Source organism: Hyperolius riggenbachi, chromosome 1, assembly GCF_040937935.1.
Source record: "Hyperolius riggenbachi isolate aHypRig1 chromosome 1, aHypRig1.pri, whole genome shotgun sequence".
In the NCBI taxonomy this organism is placed as follows: Eukaryota; Metazoa; Chordata; class Amphibia; order Anura; family Hyperoliidae; genus Hyperolius; species Hyperolius riggenbachi.
In genome coordinates this window covers 568,380,780-568,403,699 of record NC_090646.1, presented here as the reverse complement: position 1 = coordinate 568,403,699, position 22,920 = coordinate 568,380,780, and the positions used below count along the sequence as shown (strand labels likewise).

The 22,920-nt window shown below is 43.1% G+C and overlaps 1 protein-coding gene across 1 annotated transcript in view; it reads left to right on the top strand.

The window, feature by feature from the left end:
- The window catches only part of ADGRV1 (adhesion G protein-coupled receptor V1), a 629,361-nt gene that overhangs the window by 575,653 nt on the left and 30,788 nt on the right, over positions 1-22,920 (top strand). The window contains exons 87-88 of the mRNA XM_068247792.1: positions 17,456-17,613; positions 21,307-21,428. Coding sequence (XP_068103893.1) covers positions 17,456-17,613; positions 21,307-21,428 — 280 coding nt within the window. The remainder of the gene's footprint in view (positions 1-17,455; positions 17,614-21,306; positions 21,429-22,920) is intronic.

The following is a 22,920-nucleotide window of genomic DNA, read 5'->3' as shown; positions in this document are numbered from 1 at the left end:
ACATATTGAATAACAGTATTTACCAACTAATGAACTCAGTGACAGAATGGATATTGGTTACTGAAGTTATGTGCACCAAATACAGCAAAGGTAATCATTGTTGGATTAGGAAATATTCATGTTTTATATTCATGTATTTTCTCTCTCTTTAAATGTCTGACCTGTCAGCAAAGATGATTGGTCGTTCTATTTCCAGTTGTAGATGTTGGTGAGGACTGCGGCCGTACTGAACAATGTCAATCCATGCTCCCACATCTAATGTGGTAGAGATTAGAGCATGGAGAAAAAGTACCCACCTCAGATTTAAAAAAGTGCCTGTTTTGTACCAGTTTTCACATTTTCCTTATACTGGTTTTGGTCATTCTGTCCCATTGTTTGAGCAGAAGATTTGTGTCCTGATGCAAATGATAATTGTTCTCTGAGTTTACTCTCAGCCTCCTCTTCTTATTAAACTGGTGTGGGCTCACATAGCTGCCTTAGGCTGGGTTCACACTGCACATATCAAAAACCGTCCTGTAAAAACGGATCCATTTTCCATTTAAAACAGATCAGTTTGCCACATTTGGGCATCAGTTTTTTTATCTGTGTTTTGTATCACCACTCGATATACCGGTTGGCATCCGCTTAGTCTGGCCGATCCAGAATTTGCATTCCGTTAGCTGGAACTGAACGAATGTATCCATTCCGAACAGACTGATTTTAATGCATCCTATTGCTTCCTATTGGAACCGATCCATTTCATGGAACGAAACTAAAAAAAAATTTGTGCCAATGTTAAAGGAACACTGTCGCGAAAATCTTACAATTTAAAATATATGTAAACACATACAAATAAAACGTATGTTTCTTTCTGAGTAAAAGGAGCCATAGATTTATTTTCTCCTATGTTGCTGTCACTTACAGTAAGTAGTAGAAATCTAACATTACCAACAGGTTTTGGACCATTCCATCTCTCGCTCCATAGGGGATTCTCAGCATGGCATTTATTCTTTATAAAGATACTCCCATAAAAAGATTTCTAAAAAAAAGATGCTGGCCAGCCTCCCTGCTCACCGTACACTTTTTTGACAGTGGGACGGAGCAACTGCCATTCACTAAGTGCTTTTGAAAATAAAGAAAACCTTGAGAATACCCCATGAGGAGATGGGCTAGTCCAAAACCTGTTGGTTCTGTCAGATTTCTACTACTTATTGTAAGTGACAGCAACATAAGAGAAAAGTAATTTATGGCTCATTTTACTCTGGAAGAAATGTACTTCTTATATGTATATGTTTTTATATATTTAAAATGTTATGATAGTAGTCCTTTAAACCTTCCTTACGCCAAGGCCAGTTTTACACTGCAAACTGGCGGCAGCGAGGCGGTACGTCACGGCCGCCGCACCACCAGAAACAGGCCTTCAGAGAACGCTGTGTTAGTACGCAGTGCTCCCTGTCTGTAGAGATGTCGCGAACCTCCGATTTTTGGTTCGTGAAAGGTTCGGTTCGCGAAAAAGTTCGCGAACCGCAATAGACTTCAATGGGGAGGCGAACTTTGAAAATTGTAAAAAATTCTAATGGCTAGAAAAATGATAGAAAACATGTTTCAAGAGCTCTAATACCTGTAGGCACACCTGATTGAGTGAAATACACATTACTGCTGGAGGACCCTCCCTCCTCCAAGCAAGGTCCTTATACCATTTGACTCAGTTGTCTGCCTACACTAATTAGTTATGGGACAGCTGCTACACACTCTGCTAGGGAGATTTTAATTAGCCTCTTGTGGGTCTCCTCCCTCCTACCCTTCTACCTATTCCCTCCTCCCTCCTACCAGAGGGAGGAGGGTCTCTTCTGCCAGGGAATTATACTATTTTAAAAACCAGTATACATCATACCATGGCTGGGAATCGAACCCAGATCTCACTGTGTGGTGAGCAAGTCACCCTAACCACTGTACTACTACAGTAGTAAGTGAAGCTGGCCTAAAATTTACCATTTATGCTCAATGCAATAGAAACAGGTTGCTCAAAGGGAACCTTAACTGAGAGTGATATGGATGTTTCCTGTAAACAATACCAGTTGCCTGGCAGTCCAGCGGATCTTTGTGACTGCAATAGTGGCTGAATCACACCCTGAAACAAGCATGCAGCTAATCCAGTCTGACTTCAGTCAGAGCACCTGATCTGCATGCTTGTTCAGGGGCTGTGGCTAAAAGTATTAGAGACACAGGATCAGCAGGCGATTCAGGCAACTGGTATTATTTTAAAAGGAAAAATCCATATCCTTCTCCGTTTAGGTTCCCTCTAAGGATTTGTAGCATAAAAACCAACTCACATTGGCTGGGATTTGAACCTGGGTCTCACTGTGTGGTGGGTATGCACCCTAACCACTGTACCAACTGAAGCTGGCCTAAAAATTACCATTTATGTTCAGTACAAGAGAAAAAGTAGACAAGACAAATAACATTTATATCACACTTTTCTCCTGGCGGACTCAAAGCACCAGAGCTGCAGCCACTAGGGCATGCCCTATAGGCAGTAGCAGTTTTAGGAAGACTTGCCTAAGGTCTCCTACTGAATAGGTGCTGGCTTACTGAACAGACAGAGCTGAGATTTGAACTCTGGTCTCCTGTGTCAGAGGCAGAGCCCTTAACCATTACACCATGCAGCCACTGCTTACAGATATGTAGCCATACATGGCCTTCTCTTTTGTGTTCAACAGTTGTCCAAAGAGAACCCCAGATAGCCAGGTAGATTCATATCTCTCTCTCTTCCTAACACTGCTACTGCCTATAGAGCATGCCCTAGTGGCTGCAGCTCTGGTGCTTTGAGTCCGCCAGGAGAAAAGTGTGATATAAATGTTATTTGTCTTGTCTACTTTTTCTCTTGTATTGAGCATAAATGGTAAATTTTAGGCCAGCTTCAGTTACTACTGTTGTGGTACAGTGGTTAGTGTGCTTGCCCACCACACAGTGAGACCCGGGTTCAAATCCCAGCCAATGTGAGTTGGCTTTTATGCTACAAATCATTAAAGGGGACCTAAACGGAGAAGGATATGGATTTTTCCTTTTAAAATAATACCAGTTGCCTGAATCGCCTGCTGATCCTGTGTCTCTAATACTTTTAGCCACAGCCCCTGAACAAGCATGCAGATCAGGTGCTCTGACTGAAGTCAGACTGGATTAGCTGCATGCTTGTTTCAGGGTGTGATTCAGCCACTATTGCAGTCACAGAGATCAGCTGGACTGCCAGGCAACGGGTATTGTTTACAGGAAACATCCATATCACTCTCAGTTAAGGTTCCCTTTAAGCAACCTGTTTCTATTGCATTGAGCATAAATGGTAATTTTTAGGCCAGCTTCAGTTGGTACAGTGGTTAGGGTGCATGCCCACCACACAGTGAGACCCAGGTTCAAATCTCAGCCAATGTGAGTTGGCTTTTATGCTACAAATCCTTAAAGGGAACCTAAACGAAGAAGGATATGGATTTTTCCTTTTAAAATAATACCAGTTGCCTGAATCGCCTGCTGATCCTGTGTCTCTAATACTTTTAGCCACAGCCCCTGAACAAGCATGCAGATCAGGTGCTCTGACTGAAGTCAGACTGGATTAGCTGCATGCTTGTTTCAGGGTGTGATTCAGCCTCTATTGCAGTCACAAAGATCAGCTGGACTGCCAGGCAACTGGTATTGTTTACAGGAAACATCCATATCACTCTCAGTTAAGATTCCCTTTAAGCAACCTGTTTCTATTGCATTGAGCATAAATGGTAATTTTTAGGCCAGCTTCAGTTGGTACAGTGGTTAGGGTGCATGCCCACCACACAGTGAGACCCAGGTTCAAATCTCAGCCAATGTGAGTTGGCTTTTATGCTACAAATCCTTAAAGGAAACCTAAACGGAGAAGGATATGGATTTTTCCTTTTAAAATAATACCAGTTGCCTGAATCGCCTGCTGATCCTGTGTCTCTAAATTTTCAGAGCTGTGGAGTCGGAGTCGTGGAGTCGGAGTCGTGGAGTCGGGCAATTTTGGGTGCCTGGAGTAGGAGTTGGGAAAAAATGCACCGACTCCGACTCCTAATGAATTTGTAACTGTAATTAAAATAGAAAATATGATAAAATGTCTCAGATAATAGTCATTAAAAATTATGTATATATACAGTATATATACAGTAATAGCTGTGCTTAGTCCACAAAAATGAAATAAACCAATCAAAATTAGTTACTTGTGCTGCTTCAATAAAGCAGCCCCCGTATTTTTAAGGTCAGATATACATATTTGATTGTGACTGTATATATGATGTGTACACAGGAATCTCTTATATATACTAAATAACATCTATGCTGTAAGAATAAAGCCTGATGTGTAGCTGTGTCACTAATAGAGATGGTCAACGAGATGGAAATAATTCTGCATTGATGCTGATTTATGCAAATGTATGCACTCCCTTTGCTGATGAAATCAAATAATTTGATATGTTGTTAAAATTTGGTTTGGTGACTACAAATTAAAGCGTAACTGAGATGGATGAAAAGTAAAGTTTTATACATACCTGGGGCTTCCTCCAGCCCCCTTCAGGCTAATCAGTCCCTCGCTGTCCTCCACCACCCGGATCTTCTGCTATAAGTCCTGGTAATTCAGCCAGTCAGCGCTGTCCGGCCGCATGCCGCTCCCACAGCCAGGAACATTCTGCACCTGCGCAATAGTGCTGCACAGGTGTAGTATGCTCCTGGCGGCGGAGTGTGTGCATGCGCACTACGCCCGACTGGCTCAAGTACCTGAACTCATAGCAGAAGATCCAGGTGGTGGAGGAGGACAACGAGGGACTGATTATCCTGAAGGCGGCTGGAAGAAGCCCCAGGTATGTATAAAACTTTAATTTCATCTGTCTCAGGTTTACTTTGTTACACAGTAGTACTATACTCTACATATGCACTCCCCACAGAGCTGCAGGGAATCCACTGAGAATGCTGTGCACATTGAACACAGAGGTGTTGTCTGTTTACAATCTCCTCATTCCCCTGCAGAGTACCTGCACATCATTCTTACATGTACCCACACTTACATTGCCTAGGGCCTGATAGATGTTCTTTGTTCCGGTTTGTACCTTTTACAAGTACTCTTACCAAGGACTAGTTTTAGTCTAAAGGGAATAAATATAGTAGACTACATATCCTTCTCACTTCAGTTGTCTTGTAAAATTCCTAAGCGTTAGCAGTTAAGAGACGAATTTCATGTTACATACTTTTAATCAACAAAATTGTAATATGCAAATTAGAGGAGTCGGAGTCGAGGAGTCGGAGTCGGTGGAATCCTAAACTGAGGAGTCGGAGTCGGTGGATTTTTGGACCGACTCCACAGCCCTGTCTCTAATACTTTTAGCCACAGCCCCTGAACAAGCATGCAGATCAGGTGCTAAGTCAGACTGGATTAGCTGCATGCTTGTTTCAGGGTGTGATTCAGCCACTATTGCAGTCACAAAAATCCGCTGGACTGCCAGGCAACTGGTATTGTTTACAGGAAACATCCATATCACTCTCAGTTAAGGTTCCCTTTAAGCAACCTGTTTCTATTGCATTGAGCATAAATGGTAAATTTTAGGCCAGCTTCACTTACTACTGTAGTGGTACAGTGGTTAGGGTGACTTGCCCACCACACAGTGAGATCTGGGTTCGATTCCCAGCCATGGTATGATGTATACTGGTTTTTAAATAGTATAATTTCCTGGCAGAAGAGACCCTCCTCCCTCCGGTAGGAGGGAGGAGGGAATAGGTAGAAGGGAGGAGGGAGGTGGGAGGAGACCCACAAGAGGCTAATTAAAATCTCCCTAGCAGAGAGTGTAGCAGCTGTCCCATAACTAATTAGTGTAGGCAGACAACTGAGTCAAATTGTATAAGGACCTTGCTTGGAGGAGGAGGAGGGAGGGAGGGTGGGAGGGCTTACAGCAGTGAGACCAGTGTGTTTGGCAATAATATGTCTGCTGACAGTGATATGGAGGGTAAAAGTTTTGCTCAATAGAGCATTATGGGGCAAATCGAATTTCCGCAAAAGTTCGCCTGATGCAGGCGAACGCGAACCCCTAAAGTTCGGCTGGAACCGTTCGCGACATCTCTACTGTCCACCAGTCAAGCAGGAAGTGATGCAGGTTTGCGGACACTTCCTGCTTCGGGGTATACAGAAGTGCACGGAAGCATTTTGTGAAAATACGCTTCCGCGCATGTGCGACGCAACGTCGCGTCACAAAATGTTTAAAAATCGCTGCGTCGCCATAGACTAACATGACTTCCGACGCAGATCACCGCAAGTCTCTGCTGAAGCCACACGGTAACGCAGTTCTGTACCAGCATTAGATCAAGGACTTCCAGCGGACCGCACCGCGACACAGGTCGTATGAATGACCCCATTGACTTGCATTAGGTAAGCGTCTAGATGCATAAAATGAATGCAACGCAGCGTTCCAGTGTGAAAGGGCCCTTATTGTATTCAAAAGCTGTGAAACTTATTTCCATAGTGAGTGATTTACTGACATTATCAGAATTCTGCTATTGTTCTGATGCATGACATCACTGATGCTTATATATGAGATTAGGACAATGCACTGACTGTTTGTCTGTCACACCTTTATTACCTGGTACAGAACACCTTTTCTGCGTAAGGGAGCAGCTGACGTGACTCAATTAATGGAACAGCATTAAAACAAACCTCATCCTTAGTGCTTTCTTTGAAAAACAAGTTGACTTTGTCTTTGTCTTATGCACAGAAAAAAAAAGTGCTGCTTGCCAAGAATTCTGTTAAGAGCCTTATTGTATTATGTGTACAACAGTGAAAAACAAAATCAGGTATCACCACTTGACCAAGTATGCAATACTGTAGCTTGTTTATTTAGAATTAAAGGCTAGAGAAGAGCATTTTTGACCATCGGTATGATTACCAGGGATTCAGAAACCAGGCAAATCACTTTCACAGTGACCACTAAGGGAGCAGAGCACATTTATCTGTAGCAGAACTTGCAGGAAACATGTAATGACTTTCAAAAAGAGTTTCTCTTACCTGGGGCTTCTGCCAGCCTCCTGCAGATGCCCTGTGCCTGGGCCGTCCTGGAACGATCCTCTGGTCCCCTGCAGCAGCTCAGTTTCGCTTTCACCAACTTGCAAGTCGACCTCCACTGCGCCTGCGTTGCCCTGGCTGTTTGCTCCATACTGTGCCCTGGCCGTGTGCTCCAAACTGAGCCACTGCGGGGGACCAGAGGATCGTTCCAGGAGAGCGCGGGCACAGGGCATCTGCAGGAGGCTCCTATAGAGCATTCCCTCTCCTCTCCCGGTGCTCTTATTGCAGCAATAGCTTCCCCATTTGAATCCTCCGCCGCAGGGGACTTCGGAAATCTTCGGTCCTCCTGAAGACAGACGGCTCCATACTGCGCATGCACAAGTGCGTGAGAGAGGGCGCTCCTGCCTGCGCAGTATGGAGCACTTGGGCTCCCGAAGACTTCCGAAGCCTACTTCGGCGGTGAAGACAGCAGTATTTTACCAAATTGCACAAATACTGCTACCGGGAAGCCAGCGCTGCACCGAGGGCACCAGGAGAGGAGACATCTTAGGTCTCCGGTCTTAAAAGCGCATCACCTATTTGTTCTTGGGAAAATAAACACCTTTGAGGCCTCTTGCACAATACACGCGATTCCGATTTCCTATCTCATTTGATTTTTGATTCCGATTAAAAACGTTCTGCATGCTACTACATCGGAACATTTTAATCAGAATCAAAAATCGGACGTATAAAAAAATCGTAATCGCATGTAGTGTGCAAGAGGCCTGAATGTGATCAACAGCAGGTGAAGATGCAAGCACGCAGGGAGACTCATGCATAAAAGCCACGCTTGTGTAAAGTAAAAGGGTGAAAGGGCCCTTAATTAGTGTTTGGAGTAGAGCAGCTGGGCATATTTTCCCAGGTAGCCATTGGTGGCAACTGCTAAAGCCTGGTACACACCCTCAATTTTACCACCTTAATATAGTGTGAGGTTTTACCTACACATAGGGCTTGATTAACCACTTGCTGACCGCACGCTTATACCGTGCGTCGGCAAAGTGGCAGCTGCAGGACCAGCGACGCAGTATTGCGTCGCCAGCTGCAGGCTGATAAATCAGGAAGCAGCCGCTCGCGCGAGCGGCTGCTTCCTGTCAATTCACGGCGGGGGGCTCCGTGAATAGCCTGCGGGCCGCCGATGGCGGCTCGCAGGCTAAATGTAAACACAAGCGGAAATAATCCGCTTTGGTTACATTGTACGGCGCTGCTGCGCAGCAGCGTCGTAAGGCAGATCGGCGATCCCCGGCCAATCAGCGACCGGGGATCGCCGCCATGTGACAGGGGACAGCCTGTCACTGGCTGCACAGGACGGATAGCGTCCTGTGCAGCCCGGTCACCAGGGGGGGCCAGGTAGGAGAGGGAGGGGGAGGATTTCGCCGCGGAGGGGGGCTTTGAGGTGCCCCCCCCGCAACACCCGGCAGGCAGGAGCGATCAGACCCCCCCAGCACATCATCCCCCTAGTGGGGAAAAAAGGGGGGGCGATCTGGTCGCTCTGCCTGCACCCTGATCTGTGCTGGGGGCTGCAGAGCCCACCCAGCACAGATCAGCTAAAACAGCGCTGGTCCTTAAGGGGGGGTAAAGGGTGGGTCCTCAAGTGGTTAACTAAACCGTGATAACTCAAATATCACACCTTATGAAAAGATGTCACACTTTATCAAAGCTAACATGCCTGAGTAGCATCCGAGTAGCATAGCGAGCGCTAAGAACCCGCAGGGGCTCAGGGCAGGACGAGAGCCATTGCCAATTAGCAGGCATAAGTTTGTAGCGCTCGCTATGCTACTCTGATAAGGTGTGATATCTTTTTATAAGGTGTGATATCTTTTCATAAGGTCTTTGATAAGGTGTGATATTTGAGTTATCACAGTTTAGTGAATCAAGCCCATAGTATTCAAAATCTGTTGACTCTCATACTATATAGAGGGGGTAAAGTTGGCTAATCATTGTCCGAACAAAATGGTAGGAGTGTATACATTTACTTATTACTTTCTGTCATCTGTGACTGTAATGAAAACGGTTTGCAACAAGCTAAAACAGCAAGGGTGAAATATTTTGCCCTAGAGATAATAAAACCCCCCTAAGTGGAATAAAATTGCATCGTAGTGATTATTTTGTGAGATTAGTATTAATTGGCAAGTGTTTGATTGCTGCTTATAGCGGTGACAATAGTGACACGTGTGCATATTGTGTTCTTTTGATGAAAAGAAGAGAAGATCAATTGCTTGGTTATGTCACTTGTTTTCTTTTTATGTGGAATAAGGACACTTGTGGTTATATATATTTCTTTTTTTGCTGACGTCTTTGTCAACAGCATAATAAAATGTACCTGTGTTATTATTTGTTGTGTAACGTATTATTATGTTTCTTTGGAGGGGTTATGTAATTGGGCCAGTGTAGCTTTTAGCTGCCAGGCTGGATGGATTCCAGAGCTAGGGAAGAGGGAAGATTGTTGCTGTCTTTACTTGTATAGATAATAAAAGGCTGGCCCACAGAATAGAGGCAGCCCAGGTAAACACGTCACAGCAAAGGACTAAACTGCAGCAGGAAAAACAACAGATAAGAGTTTATAGTACGGACACAAAAGGATAATACCATCCACATTCTGCACACTCTCATGAGCAGTTCATTAGATGCACACATTTTAATGATCAGCTGATAATATACAGTAGAATCCCTTTATAGTAAACTCCAGTGGACCCAGGCCAAGTAGTTTACTATATCAGAAATTGTCATACTTTGTACAGCGCCACGGCATATGTTGACGCTTTATAAATCAATAATAATAATAATACTGTAGTACTGTATTTTAACAGTCAATAATTGGAGTTTTTTTTAATTTTCAAAGCTTCAGCAAGTAAGCACAGACAGCATCTAAGCTGGATCAAAGTACACTGCGCTCAATATGCAGGGATTTGCATGCAATAATCATGTTTGCACAGGAAGCATAGGTCTCACTAGTTAATGCAGGTACAGTACTGATGGTGCGTTCTTCTGTCCAACTTGGATGATACTGTAGCATTGCAGCCATGCACAAGCAAGTCACAGATGATAGGCAGTTTCCTCAGTAATCCGGCAGCAGCTTACACAGGAAGCATAGGTCTCACCAGTAGATGCAACTTGCGGTCTTTAGCCCATGCACCAGACAGTGCTTTCGAGGTAATCCACACGAGCCCAGAATAGCATGCAGATTGCGAGCAGGCTATAAGTGGCTGCCAGCCCACCCACGGACCACGGCTAACATGTGACACTTTCCACTCTAACCTAATACAGAATAATGCAGGGGCCAAAAACAGGTTCACTATAACCCAAGTTCTATTATATCCGATTTACTATACCGGGCGTTACTCCCATATACTTATAATGCCAATTGTCTGGAAACTGGACTTTACTCAAACAGTACTACTATATCTGAGTTATATATAACGAGATTATACTATATATTCCAGCACTGGTTATTAAATGACTGTGCAGCTAACGTCAAATAAAGAAAGGAGCCCAGGATATCGTATGCTATGACAGCTGACTGTCATAGCAATATTCAAAGTGCTAAAAAGTTATTTTCCAGATAAGACAAAATAGCTGATGAGTAGAGCTTTGTGCATCTGTGCTTCTATTCTGGAATCAGATGGAACAGACTCCATGATGATTGTCATGGGAGTGATTTAAAAATCACCCTTCCAAGTGACGGATTCTTGCTCCATTTCCTTTCAGAGTGGCTAAGAAATCCTAAAGTCCAGCTTGCTTTGCTAAGGTACAAAAATGGAAAAAGGAGAGAGAAGAGAGCGCCTCTATGGTGCAATACCTTTAATTCAGTTTGCAAATTGGAAAAGAAATTCACATACAAGATCGCATAAATTTGCAAGCATATCTTACATGCTGAATGTCCCACTCCTTGCCAGCGGGGGACATCAAAAAAGGTCCGTGGTAGGTCTGGAGTCCAGACAAGCTCCTTTTCCCAGGTTATAATGACTTGACAAAGACACACTGGCGTGTCGAAACGCGTTGTCATTATAACCCGGCATAGGGAGCTTGCCTGGACTCCAGACCTACCACGGACTCTCCTTTTTCTAATACAGACACTTGTCAAATCCCACCGCTGAGAGCGCTGCATTGGATGCTACCTTTCCTCCTTTCATTGTCTGACACTGGTATTGGAAAACTGATTTACTTTGGACATAATATCCTTTAGTCCTGGTTGTAACACACAGCGCGCATATATTTGTCTTTTGTGTAGATTAAATGTTTACCTGGAAGCAGTCAATGCTTGTCTTTGAACCAGATTTTTGGGCTGTACTGTTTGGTGGATTTGTTGGTCCACTCATTTACCGCGATCCTAATATGTATATCAGAGCAGTTGTCTAAAGTACTACATCAGAAGCATTGCATTACTAAAACCTGATTGGTTTGTCTGGCAATTTCTCGACTTTTGCTCCAGTTTTCTTTGTTCCTGTCTTGATAAACCTGCCCCTTTGAGTCACCCTCTGACAGCACAGCGTGTATGAAAATTATGTATATCAGAACACCTAATCCACATATTTACTCCTGGTAAGTGATTCAGAAAATGTTATAGCAAGAGGACTGGCTTTGCGCCAAGGTAAATAGCATTTTTAGAGCAAGGGAAGAAATATTTTTGCAATAACATTTTTCACCTGAGTTTTTTCCTAGGTCAGTGAGAGGCAAACTTGGCTCTTCAGCTGTTAAGGAACTACAAGTCCCACAATGCATTGCAGGACTCTGACAGCCACAGTCATGATTTGTAAAGGCAAATGCATCGTGGGGCTTGTAGTTCCTTAACAACTGGAGAGCCAAGTTTGCCTATCACTGTCCTGGGTGATAATTTTCACAATTTGAAAATAAAATGCCCATTAACCTCCTTAGCGGTATGCCCGACACTGTGTCAGGCATACCGCTCTGTGGCCCCAGGAGTCCCCCTTAATAAATTTTTAGTTCCAAGTTACTGTAAATCCTCTAGCTAGCACTAGGCTAGCTAGTACTAGTGTTGGGCACCCCCGGATCCCTCGCGATCCCCTCGTTTATACATTACCCCCCCCCCTGGATCCAGCGATCGCGCAGCCTCCCGGCACAGCTCTGGTCTCTCTATGGGGAGGATCGGGTTTGCGCGTCATGACGTCATGTGCGATCCTCCCCATAGTGAGGACTGGAGCTGTCCGGGAGGCTGCGCCGATCGCTGGATCCAGGCTGGGTAATGTATAAACGGGGGAGCGGCGTGCGATCAGAGGGTGCCGAACATTTGTACTAGTTAGCCTAGTGCTAACTAGAGTGTTTTCAGCTGCGGAATCTCTTCGGGGAGGAGCGGGCACAAAATGGCAAAACCTCCTGAGCGGCGTAACGCTTAGGAGGTTAAACCTTCAGCAAGTACGAAATGCACAAAGTAGTTTTTATATTAATTTTTCGCTACACTTAAGTATAAAAATCTAAATATATAATTACTCTGCAAGTCATTTTGTAACTATACATTTTTTCAGAGAATTGCTGTACCCCGTAGTAACGACATTGTACACTTTGTGTAAAAGATACCCAGAATTCTCTCTGTCTCTTTGCTTCCTTAACCTGCACAAAACAGGAAGTCAAATATTTGTATCACCCCCTGGCTTCACTGAGTTTACTGTAATGACACATTAATTCTGCAGGAACAAGAAATCCTACACATCCATAACATTTGGATCCAGCGATCGCTCAGCCTCCCGGCACAGCTCCGGTCAACATTTGGAGCATTCACTCCCAACATACAATATAGTCTGATAAACTAAGGATTGGGTTTTTCTTTGGCAATGTTGAAATACACTTTAACTTGTATAGGCATTTTTTAACACTGGTGGGCGATTTCAGCCTTGGACCCTGGATCTAGGCTTACAGGAGATGCTGACAGTATTCACAGATCACAGCCCATACATGATAACCAGATTATTTTGTGCAAGCTGTTGATATGTGCCATTAATTGTCCACGGATGGTGAAGCCTAAATCGGTAGAACACTCTTATTTTAACTTTCCTTATCATTATAATAATCATCTATCAAGGCTGGTGACAGGAGAAATATAGGTTCTATAGGAAAGTCTTCATAGAGCAACATGGTCCAGCATGGCCCAGAATCAAACTTCTTATATTATTTTTTTCATGACTTGTTGTACTTGAAGAAGCTAAAGTCTGTCAGAGGCCACAGTGATAGGGGTTCCTGACCCATGGCACACTGTCATGTGGTACTCCTGACCCATAGCACACTGTTATGAGGTGCTCCTGACCCATGGCACATTGTCATGAGGTGCTCCTGACCTATGGCACATTGTCATGAGGTGCTCCTGACCCATGGCACATTGTCATGAGGTGCTCCTGACCCATGGCACACTGTCATAAGGTGCTCCTGACCCATGGCACACTGTCATAAGGTGCTCCTGACCCATGGCACACTACCATGAGGTGCTCCTGACCCATGGCACACTATCATGAGGTGCTCCTGACCCATGGCACACTACCATGAGGTGCTCCTGACCCATGGCACACTGTCATGAGGTGCTCCTGACCCATGGCACACTATCATGAGGTGCTCCTAACCCATGGCACACTGTCATGAGGTGCTCCTGACCCATGGCACACTATCATGAGGTGCTCCTAACCCATGGCACACTGTCATGAGGTGCTCCTGCCATGGCACACTGCCACAAGGTGCACTTGACCCATGGCATGCTAACATGAGATGCTCTTGACCCATGGCACGCTGTCATGTGGTGGCAGGAGATGGAAACTAAAATTAGTTGATAAGAAAGGTGATAATTGTACGGACATCAGCTAGTCCCTAACAATTGAATGGTTTAGCCTTGGCCATTTTTTAGGGTCATCTTTGCATGTAAAGAACAAAAGAGATCTGAACAAAAATGGTCAATTAAAAACACTGTGTACGTCTGACCTTTGGCAATAATCAAAATGTATACATTTTAATATACAGGCAAACAAACTTAAACACTATTTCCAAACTTTGTTATTTGAGTGACCTTGTTTGACCATAATATTTATATACAGACACTCTTTTGGTCCTCTGTAGCTCCTTACACACTCCAATGAGTTCTGGTTCACCATAGCTTGCTGGGTAGTCTGTAACTTTGTTTTGTTTTTATAATAAATAATGAGCAGTCAACAGAGATACTTTTTAAGCCCATTCAAATGAATTATACTGACATCCTGTGTTGCATTTTCAAATCTGCAACTAATTAGTTATAGAGCAATCTAACTAGAATGGCTTGCAGCTCTTTCTGAGTCATAAAGCAGGTTTCTGAGAGCTATGCACAAACAAGCAGCACATCATTTTCATTGCGTGCTTTCTAGGAGTAAGTTCATGTGTGAAATTCAATTTTCACTTTCAGGCACCTAATATTAAGCTTCTCCTTATTTTTCTATAATCAAGACTGGACTTTTTCCGCTCCAGGCCAACATTGCTCTCTATCTATGTGAAATTATGCCCCTCCCATTCCACGTGCAGCCCCCTCTTACATGTGTAGCATTCATGTACAGCAATCCCTCTCTTGTATTTATAGCTCCCTTGAGTAGCATCTCTCCTCTTCTGTGTGTTGCTCTCCATGTGCAGATTCATTTTTCTAATGACAGGCTTCTGTTCCATATCCAACAACCCCTTTTCCGTCTTCAGACACTCCCTTAGGCAGCAGTCATCCAAGACCCTGGCCTTTGTGGCCTTTGCGGAAATCTGACCCTGTCCATCTTTTCTATTGTCTCATTGAACAAATTGTTTTCCAGAAGCAACAACAATATCTCATGCAAGGAGGATACATATTTACCATAACTTATGCTCCAAAAGTACCTGCTTTTCTTTAGACAATGCAAACCAGAATAAAGGCTTTCTTAGGTGTCTAGTTTCACTAGCATCATATTAATTTTGTTTGCTAAGTTATTCAGGTGGCCTCCTAATAAAAATACATTGGGTCGTATGCAATTCACTTTTTCACCTGAGTTTTCTCCTAGGAGATAATTTTTCATCTTTAATTGAAAATAGTTTTCCAGCACTTTTTAATTAAAAAAGTACTAAAAAGTAGATGACAAAGTAATATTAAAATTATTTTGAGTATTTACTTGCTTTCTGGTGTCTTAAAAGACATTTTATTGACAAGTTTAAAAATATCACCAAGGAGAAAACTCAGGAGAAAAAAGGGAATTGCATATGGGCCTTTGTGTCCCAGGAGGTCATTTGTTTGGTTGAATTTCTCATTTAAGGTTCATACACACATCCAGTTTCTCCACTTCCATGTTATATGAGAGCTCACATACACAATCTGTTCATAGTATTCCAAATCTGTTGTTCCTCATACTACATGGAGGTGATAAAATTGGCCAGTGATTGGCTAATCAAAATTGGATGTGTGTATGCACCCTAAGGCCTGGTACACACTTTTCATTGTGATTGGCTAATTACTGACCATTTTTACCACTTCCATCTAGCATGAGAGTTGAGAGATAGAGCTGTGTGAAGAAATAAAGTGCCTCGGGCACTGGGGATAACGTGGACTCTAATATTAGACTATTTATAAAAAAAATGTTATTTTATTGATAGTTGTCCTTTAAAAGACCCCCCACTGTATGTTATACTGAGGAGAAATCCCAGCTGTGGGTAGCCACAGGTTAGTGCAGGGTGCCCACAGAGGATGCACATCAACGAAGCTGGATGTGGCTGGAATATCTCTGTAAAGTGCACAGTAATTTTCCACTGTGCATCATGTACATCTGTCAGAATTGTAAAGCTGATGAGAACTTTGGATGAACTTGCTGTGAAAGAACAAAACCCTAATAAGGTCTGTTATTGCCAGTTAATCAAACAATCAAACATGCCCAGCCAAAACAAAACTTTGTTGGAACTTGCCATTAATAATACCTCACTCATCTACATAGAAAATAGATAATAAGCAGAACAATAATAAACACACATGACACTGTAGATATGGAGATGATGATTTATTTTTGACACATTTTCCAATGAAAGTCTTTAAATAAAGATTTCAGTTATATAGATAACACAGTTTTATTATGTGGTATAAAACTCAATATTATTAGGTGGGCGCAGGATGTATGCAGCATATCAAAAGCAAATGCCTTAACATGAAATTTAACACAGTTTGAACAACACCAACAACAAGATCAAAAAAGAAAGAAAAACAGTGAACTTGGCCAAAGTGTCTTCAAACTTGGTCATCGTATTATTATTGATTTTTTCCCCCATTTAATATCAAGGCATGTCATCTTCAGTATTTAGCGGGATTGTCAGCACCAAAATCAAATTCCATTTACCCACTGCACTGTGTTTATTAGGAAATCTACAGCCTGACCCTGCATTGCAAGTATTCCAATATAATCATAAATGTTTCTACTGTAATGAATCTTATCTCAGTCAGCCTGGCTCCTTTCTGGTACATTGCCAGGAAAAAGGGAACTTTTTATCTCCCCTCCCACATTCCTGCTCCTCACTGATTGGCTGCAGGCAGTTCATTGTGATAGACTGATGCTGAGAAAGGAAGTACACATCCCCTCTGCAGAAGCTGCTGAAATATGATCTATGCTGTGCTCACATGACTTTACAAAGCAAGCTAGATATGACCGTGCAGTTTCAAGGAGAAAAAAAGAGTAAGGGACTGGCTTCAGTCAGCGGCAGTAAAAATGATGCCCCTGCTTATACTGATAGCAAACTAACTGCAGGGTATGTTTTTTTTGCATCTAATTTGTGTTCCCTTTACAGTGGTAAATTGTAATGCTAGTCTTTAGATTATAAGCTCACAAGAGCAGATCTCTCATCCTTTTGTGTCTTGGAATTTGATATATAGTTTGTTCATCATGTTACAATTGTTTACTGTCGTTACTATGTCTACAAATTCTGTATCATGTACCAGTGTCTATATTTTGTGTATACCACTGTTTGTGTCACTACGTACCCCATGTTTTGTTCTTACTCTGTACAGCATCACAAAATATGTTGAAACTTTATAAATCAATAACGATAATAAAAACAGTCCTTATTCTCTGTGCGCAGATTGTTTTCAGCACATGCCAACAATTTAGTCTGAACGATAAACAAGTTATTTTTTTGTACTTAACAGACTAATATACTGGTATCAACATCTCATAACAGGGCTAAACTCAAAACAATAAGTAGATGTCTTCATTGACTTGAGCCCCGTTTTAACACATTTTAACTAAAGTACACAAAAAGATGTAAAAGCAAATGCTATCGAAAGTGATTCTTTGAGTTCAGATGGAAAATCTCTCACTTTTTTTTATCGCCCTTGTTTGGCTTTGTGATGGTGTGTACCATTGGTGATATGTGCTGTTTTTATGTGAACTTTGAAAAGTAGGTGACTAACATACTGAATGTGTTTGTTTTCAGGTGCTTTGTCCCAAACATCTATGCTGCTCTCTTTACTGCAGCGCTCGTGCCATTGGTTTGCCTTGTGGTGGTGCTTGTAGTTTTTATCCATGCCTATCAAGTGAAACAACAATGGAAAGCCTATGATGATGTGTTCAGAGGAAGACCCAATGCCACAGGTACAGTGCAGTGCTCTGCAATTTACCCCGGCCCATAGGTATAGTGCTGTGACTAGAATAAATGCCACATTTACAATGATCTGCAAATACAAATATTGAACCCTTTTACCTGGGAAAGTGCAGAAAACCTAAAGAAATGTGAGTTGTTTTAATTACCCAGGATTAGGATAAGAGATAAGACAATGTTCAACTCCACTTTTTGGCCACTAGTGAGCATGTCTATGAGAACTCATGGAGAAGCATGTGATCAGTTTGGTCAGGTGATGGATATGTAAGTCTCTGATTTGCTAATCGTCTGCTAAAGTAAAATGTGATCAGAGCTTTGCAAATCAATCAGCTGATCAAACAAATCACATGCTCCTTCTTGTGTTCTCCTAGACATGACCATCACTATTGACAACTTTAGGTGGTGCAGGAACAGATTAGGCTAGATTCACACTAGTATTGAAGACTATTGTTTCTCCATTTCTTTTCCAGTGCGAGTTGGGCAATGGAGAAACACCAGTGAAAATGCAGATACGGGGGTTCAATGACTCCATTCACACTACCTTTGGACATTTCTGTTACCTCAGCATACCGTTTGGCAGATGTGGCATGCAAGGACTTTTGTCTGTCTCACAGGCATGCCATGGTAATTTCCCCAAGGGGTGGAAGTAGCAGCTTACAGGGAGGGGTAGGCTTTACATACACTTCTCTTCTTAGTTCTTCACCACCTCTGGTCCTGTAAGTTGTGGAAGTGTCCAGTGACCATCAGCTCCTCCTTGTTGGCGTGCATCAGAGCATAAGGACGGACACAAGAGTCTTACATGTTTGTGAACCTCTTACTATTAGCTGATCAGACACATGCTTGGCATCATGGATGTCAGAATTAATTATAATGCTATATTGGGGGACAAGATGTTCTTCAGTATTGTTACACTGCCTAAGTAGTATTACACAACAATTTGCACAATGGCCTCAATTCACTAAGGGCAGTTCTGTAAAATAATTAGGTTGGTAAAATACTGCATTGGGTATTTTACATTTTCTAATTTACAACATTTTCATAGAAGTTTGGTAATATACAAAAAAATGCTTCAATGCACAAGTCTCATTAACTGTGCAGCAGGTCCGGCAGGAAGCTGTGGGTTTTCCCACAAGTGGTGTGCATGAGCCATTGCTTTTTCTGCCCAGTGCATCCCCAGTATCCCTTTGGATGTGCTCACATGCTAACTAGAGGAAGCTCTTCTGTGTCTCAGTATACAGATATGGACATCTAAAGTAAAGGGATGCAGAAAAGCCTTTTTTAAATGTCTAATTTTCCTGCTCTGACATACTCAAGTCCTACCCGCCAGTGCATGGGATCAAATGGGGTGAGAAGCAGGACTGTGTGGCTCTTCCTATTGGCTGTTGCATCTGTCAACTTTTACTGCAAGGAGATTGTAAGTTACTGGCTGGTCAGAGCTGGAGGTAAATACCAAACACTTTTCCTTGATTTACTGAATTCTTTCATCTTTGTGAATTGCAATTCCTTGACATTTCTTGAGGTATTTACCAAGCAAGTTGGTAATTTACCTCACTAGTCGGTAATTTTACTTTTGAGTGCAGTAATAGGTTTAGTAAATTGGCTTGAGGCAAGATGATCGGTAAAATCAGGTGTTTTATGCATTACAGAATGCAGTAATGCTGAGTGAATGGAGGCTATAGTAACTGTAATACTATGACTTGTATGAACTGTGGGCACTGTTGCTATTATATGCTGGAAATGCTTTAGTTTGTTGACTGCATTCTTGAGTGTCCAGCCCACACTAGCTGGGACTTTATTGCATACTTGTTAAGCTCTTTCTGATCAGAAACATTTTAAGAATGGAAGTCAGACAGCTGGACAGACTATTAATATCTGGATGTTCTAAATCTGGCCTCCAGTTCAGCTCCCAGTGCTAAATTCTGCTCTTTTCAATGCAAAGTCAGTTTGAAAAACATGACAAGAGCCAGTGTATTATTAGAATTCTGTCATTATAAATGTCATATATTCCACCAGCTTGCAGTTCAATGATGTAGTAATCTTTACTGGATCAGATTGAATATTTTATGGCTCTTTACCTCAATATACACCTGACCTAAGAGGGATATGGAGGCTGCAATATGTATTCCCTTTTAAACAATGCAGATTGTCTGACTGTCCTTTTGATCCTCTGCTTCTAATACTTTTAGCCATAGACCATTAACAAGCATGCGCAGGGCCGCATTTACCATAAGGCACTGTAGGCACGTGCTTACAGGCGCCTGATGATGGAAAGGTGGCTCACTCCGCTCCCTAAGCACCTCCCTCCCTCCTTCACCATGAAGAGTCGAGAGCAGAATGTAAATGAGAGGTCACTCACTCAGCTCTCGGCATTCCACTGACAAGACACCCTTCAGTGGGGTTTGATGGGGGTTTGCCGGTTCATGGAGGGCGGAGTCTAGGGTGCCAGGACATCTGTGCCTATAGGCTCCTGTGATGTAAATCCAGCCCTGAGCATGCAGATCAGATGTTTGACAGAAGGTTGACTGCATTTACAGCATGCTTGTTTCAGTTGTGTGATTCAGACACTACTGATACATGAAAAATCAGCTGAATGCCAGGCAACTGACATTGTCTAAAAGGAAATAAATATGACAGCCTCCATATCCCTCTCAGGTCAGTTGTCCTTTAACCTTGTAGGTACCGCGCGGTGTAAATCTTATGCCGCACTTGTGGCTGCCTAACTCTGATGTGGCGTAGAATTTACGCCACCTGTCGTTTCCACTACCGATGCGATCGTGCGCACCCAAGAGGGGAAATTAAGCTGTCATAAGACAGCTGACATCTCCCCTTAGTGATCAGGAGCCATCGCAATTGGCTCCTGATCACAAGATCACTATGATCGCTGGCCGATCGTAGTGATCGATATTGGTAGCGGCGGTGTGAGGGGTAAAGAGGACAGGGACTCACCTTCCTGACGTTCCCCGTCGTTGCTCCTCTCCACTCTAGCCGGCATCCCCATTCGCTCTGCCTTAAGTGTCAGGTCCCAGCTTGATGATGTCATCAAGCCGTGACCCAGAAGTTAGCGGCAGTGCGATCGGGGATGCCGGCCAGAGCGGGGGGGGCTAGAGCTGCTCATCTGACTACACTGGCGACACCATGCCTAGTTAACTATACTGGAGATCCGGCTGCCTGATCCCCCCTCCCCAAACGTGCCCCCCCCGCCCCGCATGTAAAATGGCTTGGTCCATAAGGGGGGTTAGGCAGCCGGTCCCCAGATGGTTAAGCTGCATATATTCAAACATACCTAACTTTGTGGGGGGCCGTGGTCAGGGTTTGCCGTACACACGCATGATTGTTAGCTGAGGCAGTCATTATTGACTGCCTCAGCCAAGTTTAGTCAAGTGTGTGTACGGCCTTTAGAAGTTCCACGGGTATTGGCTGTTGAAATCTGGTGATAATAAAGGTAAAAGTAATGTTGGTTGAGCTTAGAGTCCTATGCACTCAATAATGACAGCAGAGAAAAGTTGAAAGTTGCATTATTGAGGAGCTAATATGTTTTGATCCATTGATCAATGTGTACATTGAAGGCAGCTTCTAATTATGTATTTTCCTATCATATGCTCAGTTTGGATTGGCCTGGTATGTTGTTGCTATGCTGTAATTATTTAGTATATGATGTGTATTACATATCTGTACTTTCTTTGCAGAAATCCCCCTGATCTTGTACCTTTTTGCTCTGATATCAGTAACCTGGCTGTGGGGTGGGTTACATGTGGCCTACAGGCATCTCTGGGTCTTGGTTCTCTTCATCATTTTTAACAGCCTCCAGGTAAGAGCACAGCCAGACTTGACAAAGAAAAGTCTTATTACTGCATCTCTCCATCTAGTTGTGCCCAGCTTGTGAAATGATAAAGAAAGCAATGTATAAACGTTTAGCATATCTTAAAGAGGAACTGCAGCCAAGGATTGAACTTCACCACAGTCAGTAGTGGATACCCCCTTTCCCACAAGAAATGTTTTACCTTTTCTCAGATAGATCATCAGGGGGGTCTGTGTGACTGATATTATAGTGAAACCCCTTCCACAGTGTGCTGTCATGACCATGGTCCTGACAGTTTGCTGTCTGTGAACCTCGTTGCATTGTGGGAAATAATTATTTTTCCAACTGCTAAGCAAGCATCTCCCTCTGTGCATAGAACAGAGATTAGAACAAACATTCCGCAAAGATCACCTGTTGCTGCCTGTGATAAATTTGAGAATGTAAATCAGTAGGGTATTGTACCGTGTTAGCCATCGGTAAAAGCGAGAAGTTTTGAATGAGGATGATACCATTTATTGGCTAACTAAAGAATAAGAGTTAGCAAGCTTTCAGCTGTATAGCCTTTCAACTGGCTTCAATCCTGTTTGCTCACAAGCTGTTGGAACAGACATCTAGATACATGCAACATCAAAAGAGGATACATAGATTTTTTTCAAGCATAAATACATGTCATTAAGATGCCTTAAGTTACGCTGAACATACGCCCCACTTTACCTGGGACGCGTCCCGCCTTTGGGGTCCGCTGTCCCAGGCAGCATGAGGTCCCGGGAAACGTCACGCTTTCAGCTGCTGGACGACTCTGGCCAGCGTAATGAATGAACTGGCTGCGGCGTCTAATAGACGCCGAGCCAGTTCATAGCCCGCAGCCCCGCTCCCGCCTCCTCAGTCTTACTGGGGGGGTTAAAGCCTGCAGTCCTTAAGTGGTTAAATAAGGACAAAAACTTTTTATATTGGTGTGAGGCTGATGATATTTTATGCCATAACTCTTTCTCAGCCTCCAATGCCCAAATTAATTGGCTTAGTGTTACGAGTAGGTCCCTGTCCTGAACTGCCACTGTCATGAACCCGCACATATCTCAGTTGTTCTGGGGAGGGGTGGGGATAGTTTGTGTCAGAATTAGGGTACAGAGGGTGTAATATCAGTATAATGATCAATGTTTCACTATCGGTATTACATGGCTCATTTTTTCTCTTGCCTCTATTGTATGTGCACACCCTGAACCTGACTCATAACACAAGAGTTGCTGAATTAGTCAGTGTGAGATGCTGAATTAGTGTGTGTGAGATGCTGAATTAGTGTGTGTGAGATGCTGAATTAGTGTGCGTGAGATGCTGAATTCGTGTGCGTGAGATGCTGAATTAGTGTGTGCGTGAGATGCTGAATTAGTGTGCGTGAAATGCTGAATTAGTGTGTGTGTGAGATTATTATTATTATTTATTGTATTTATAAAGCGCCAACATATTACGCAGCGCTGGACATTAATTTAGGTTACAGACAATA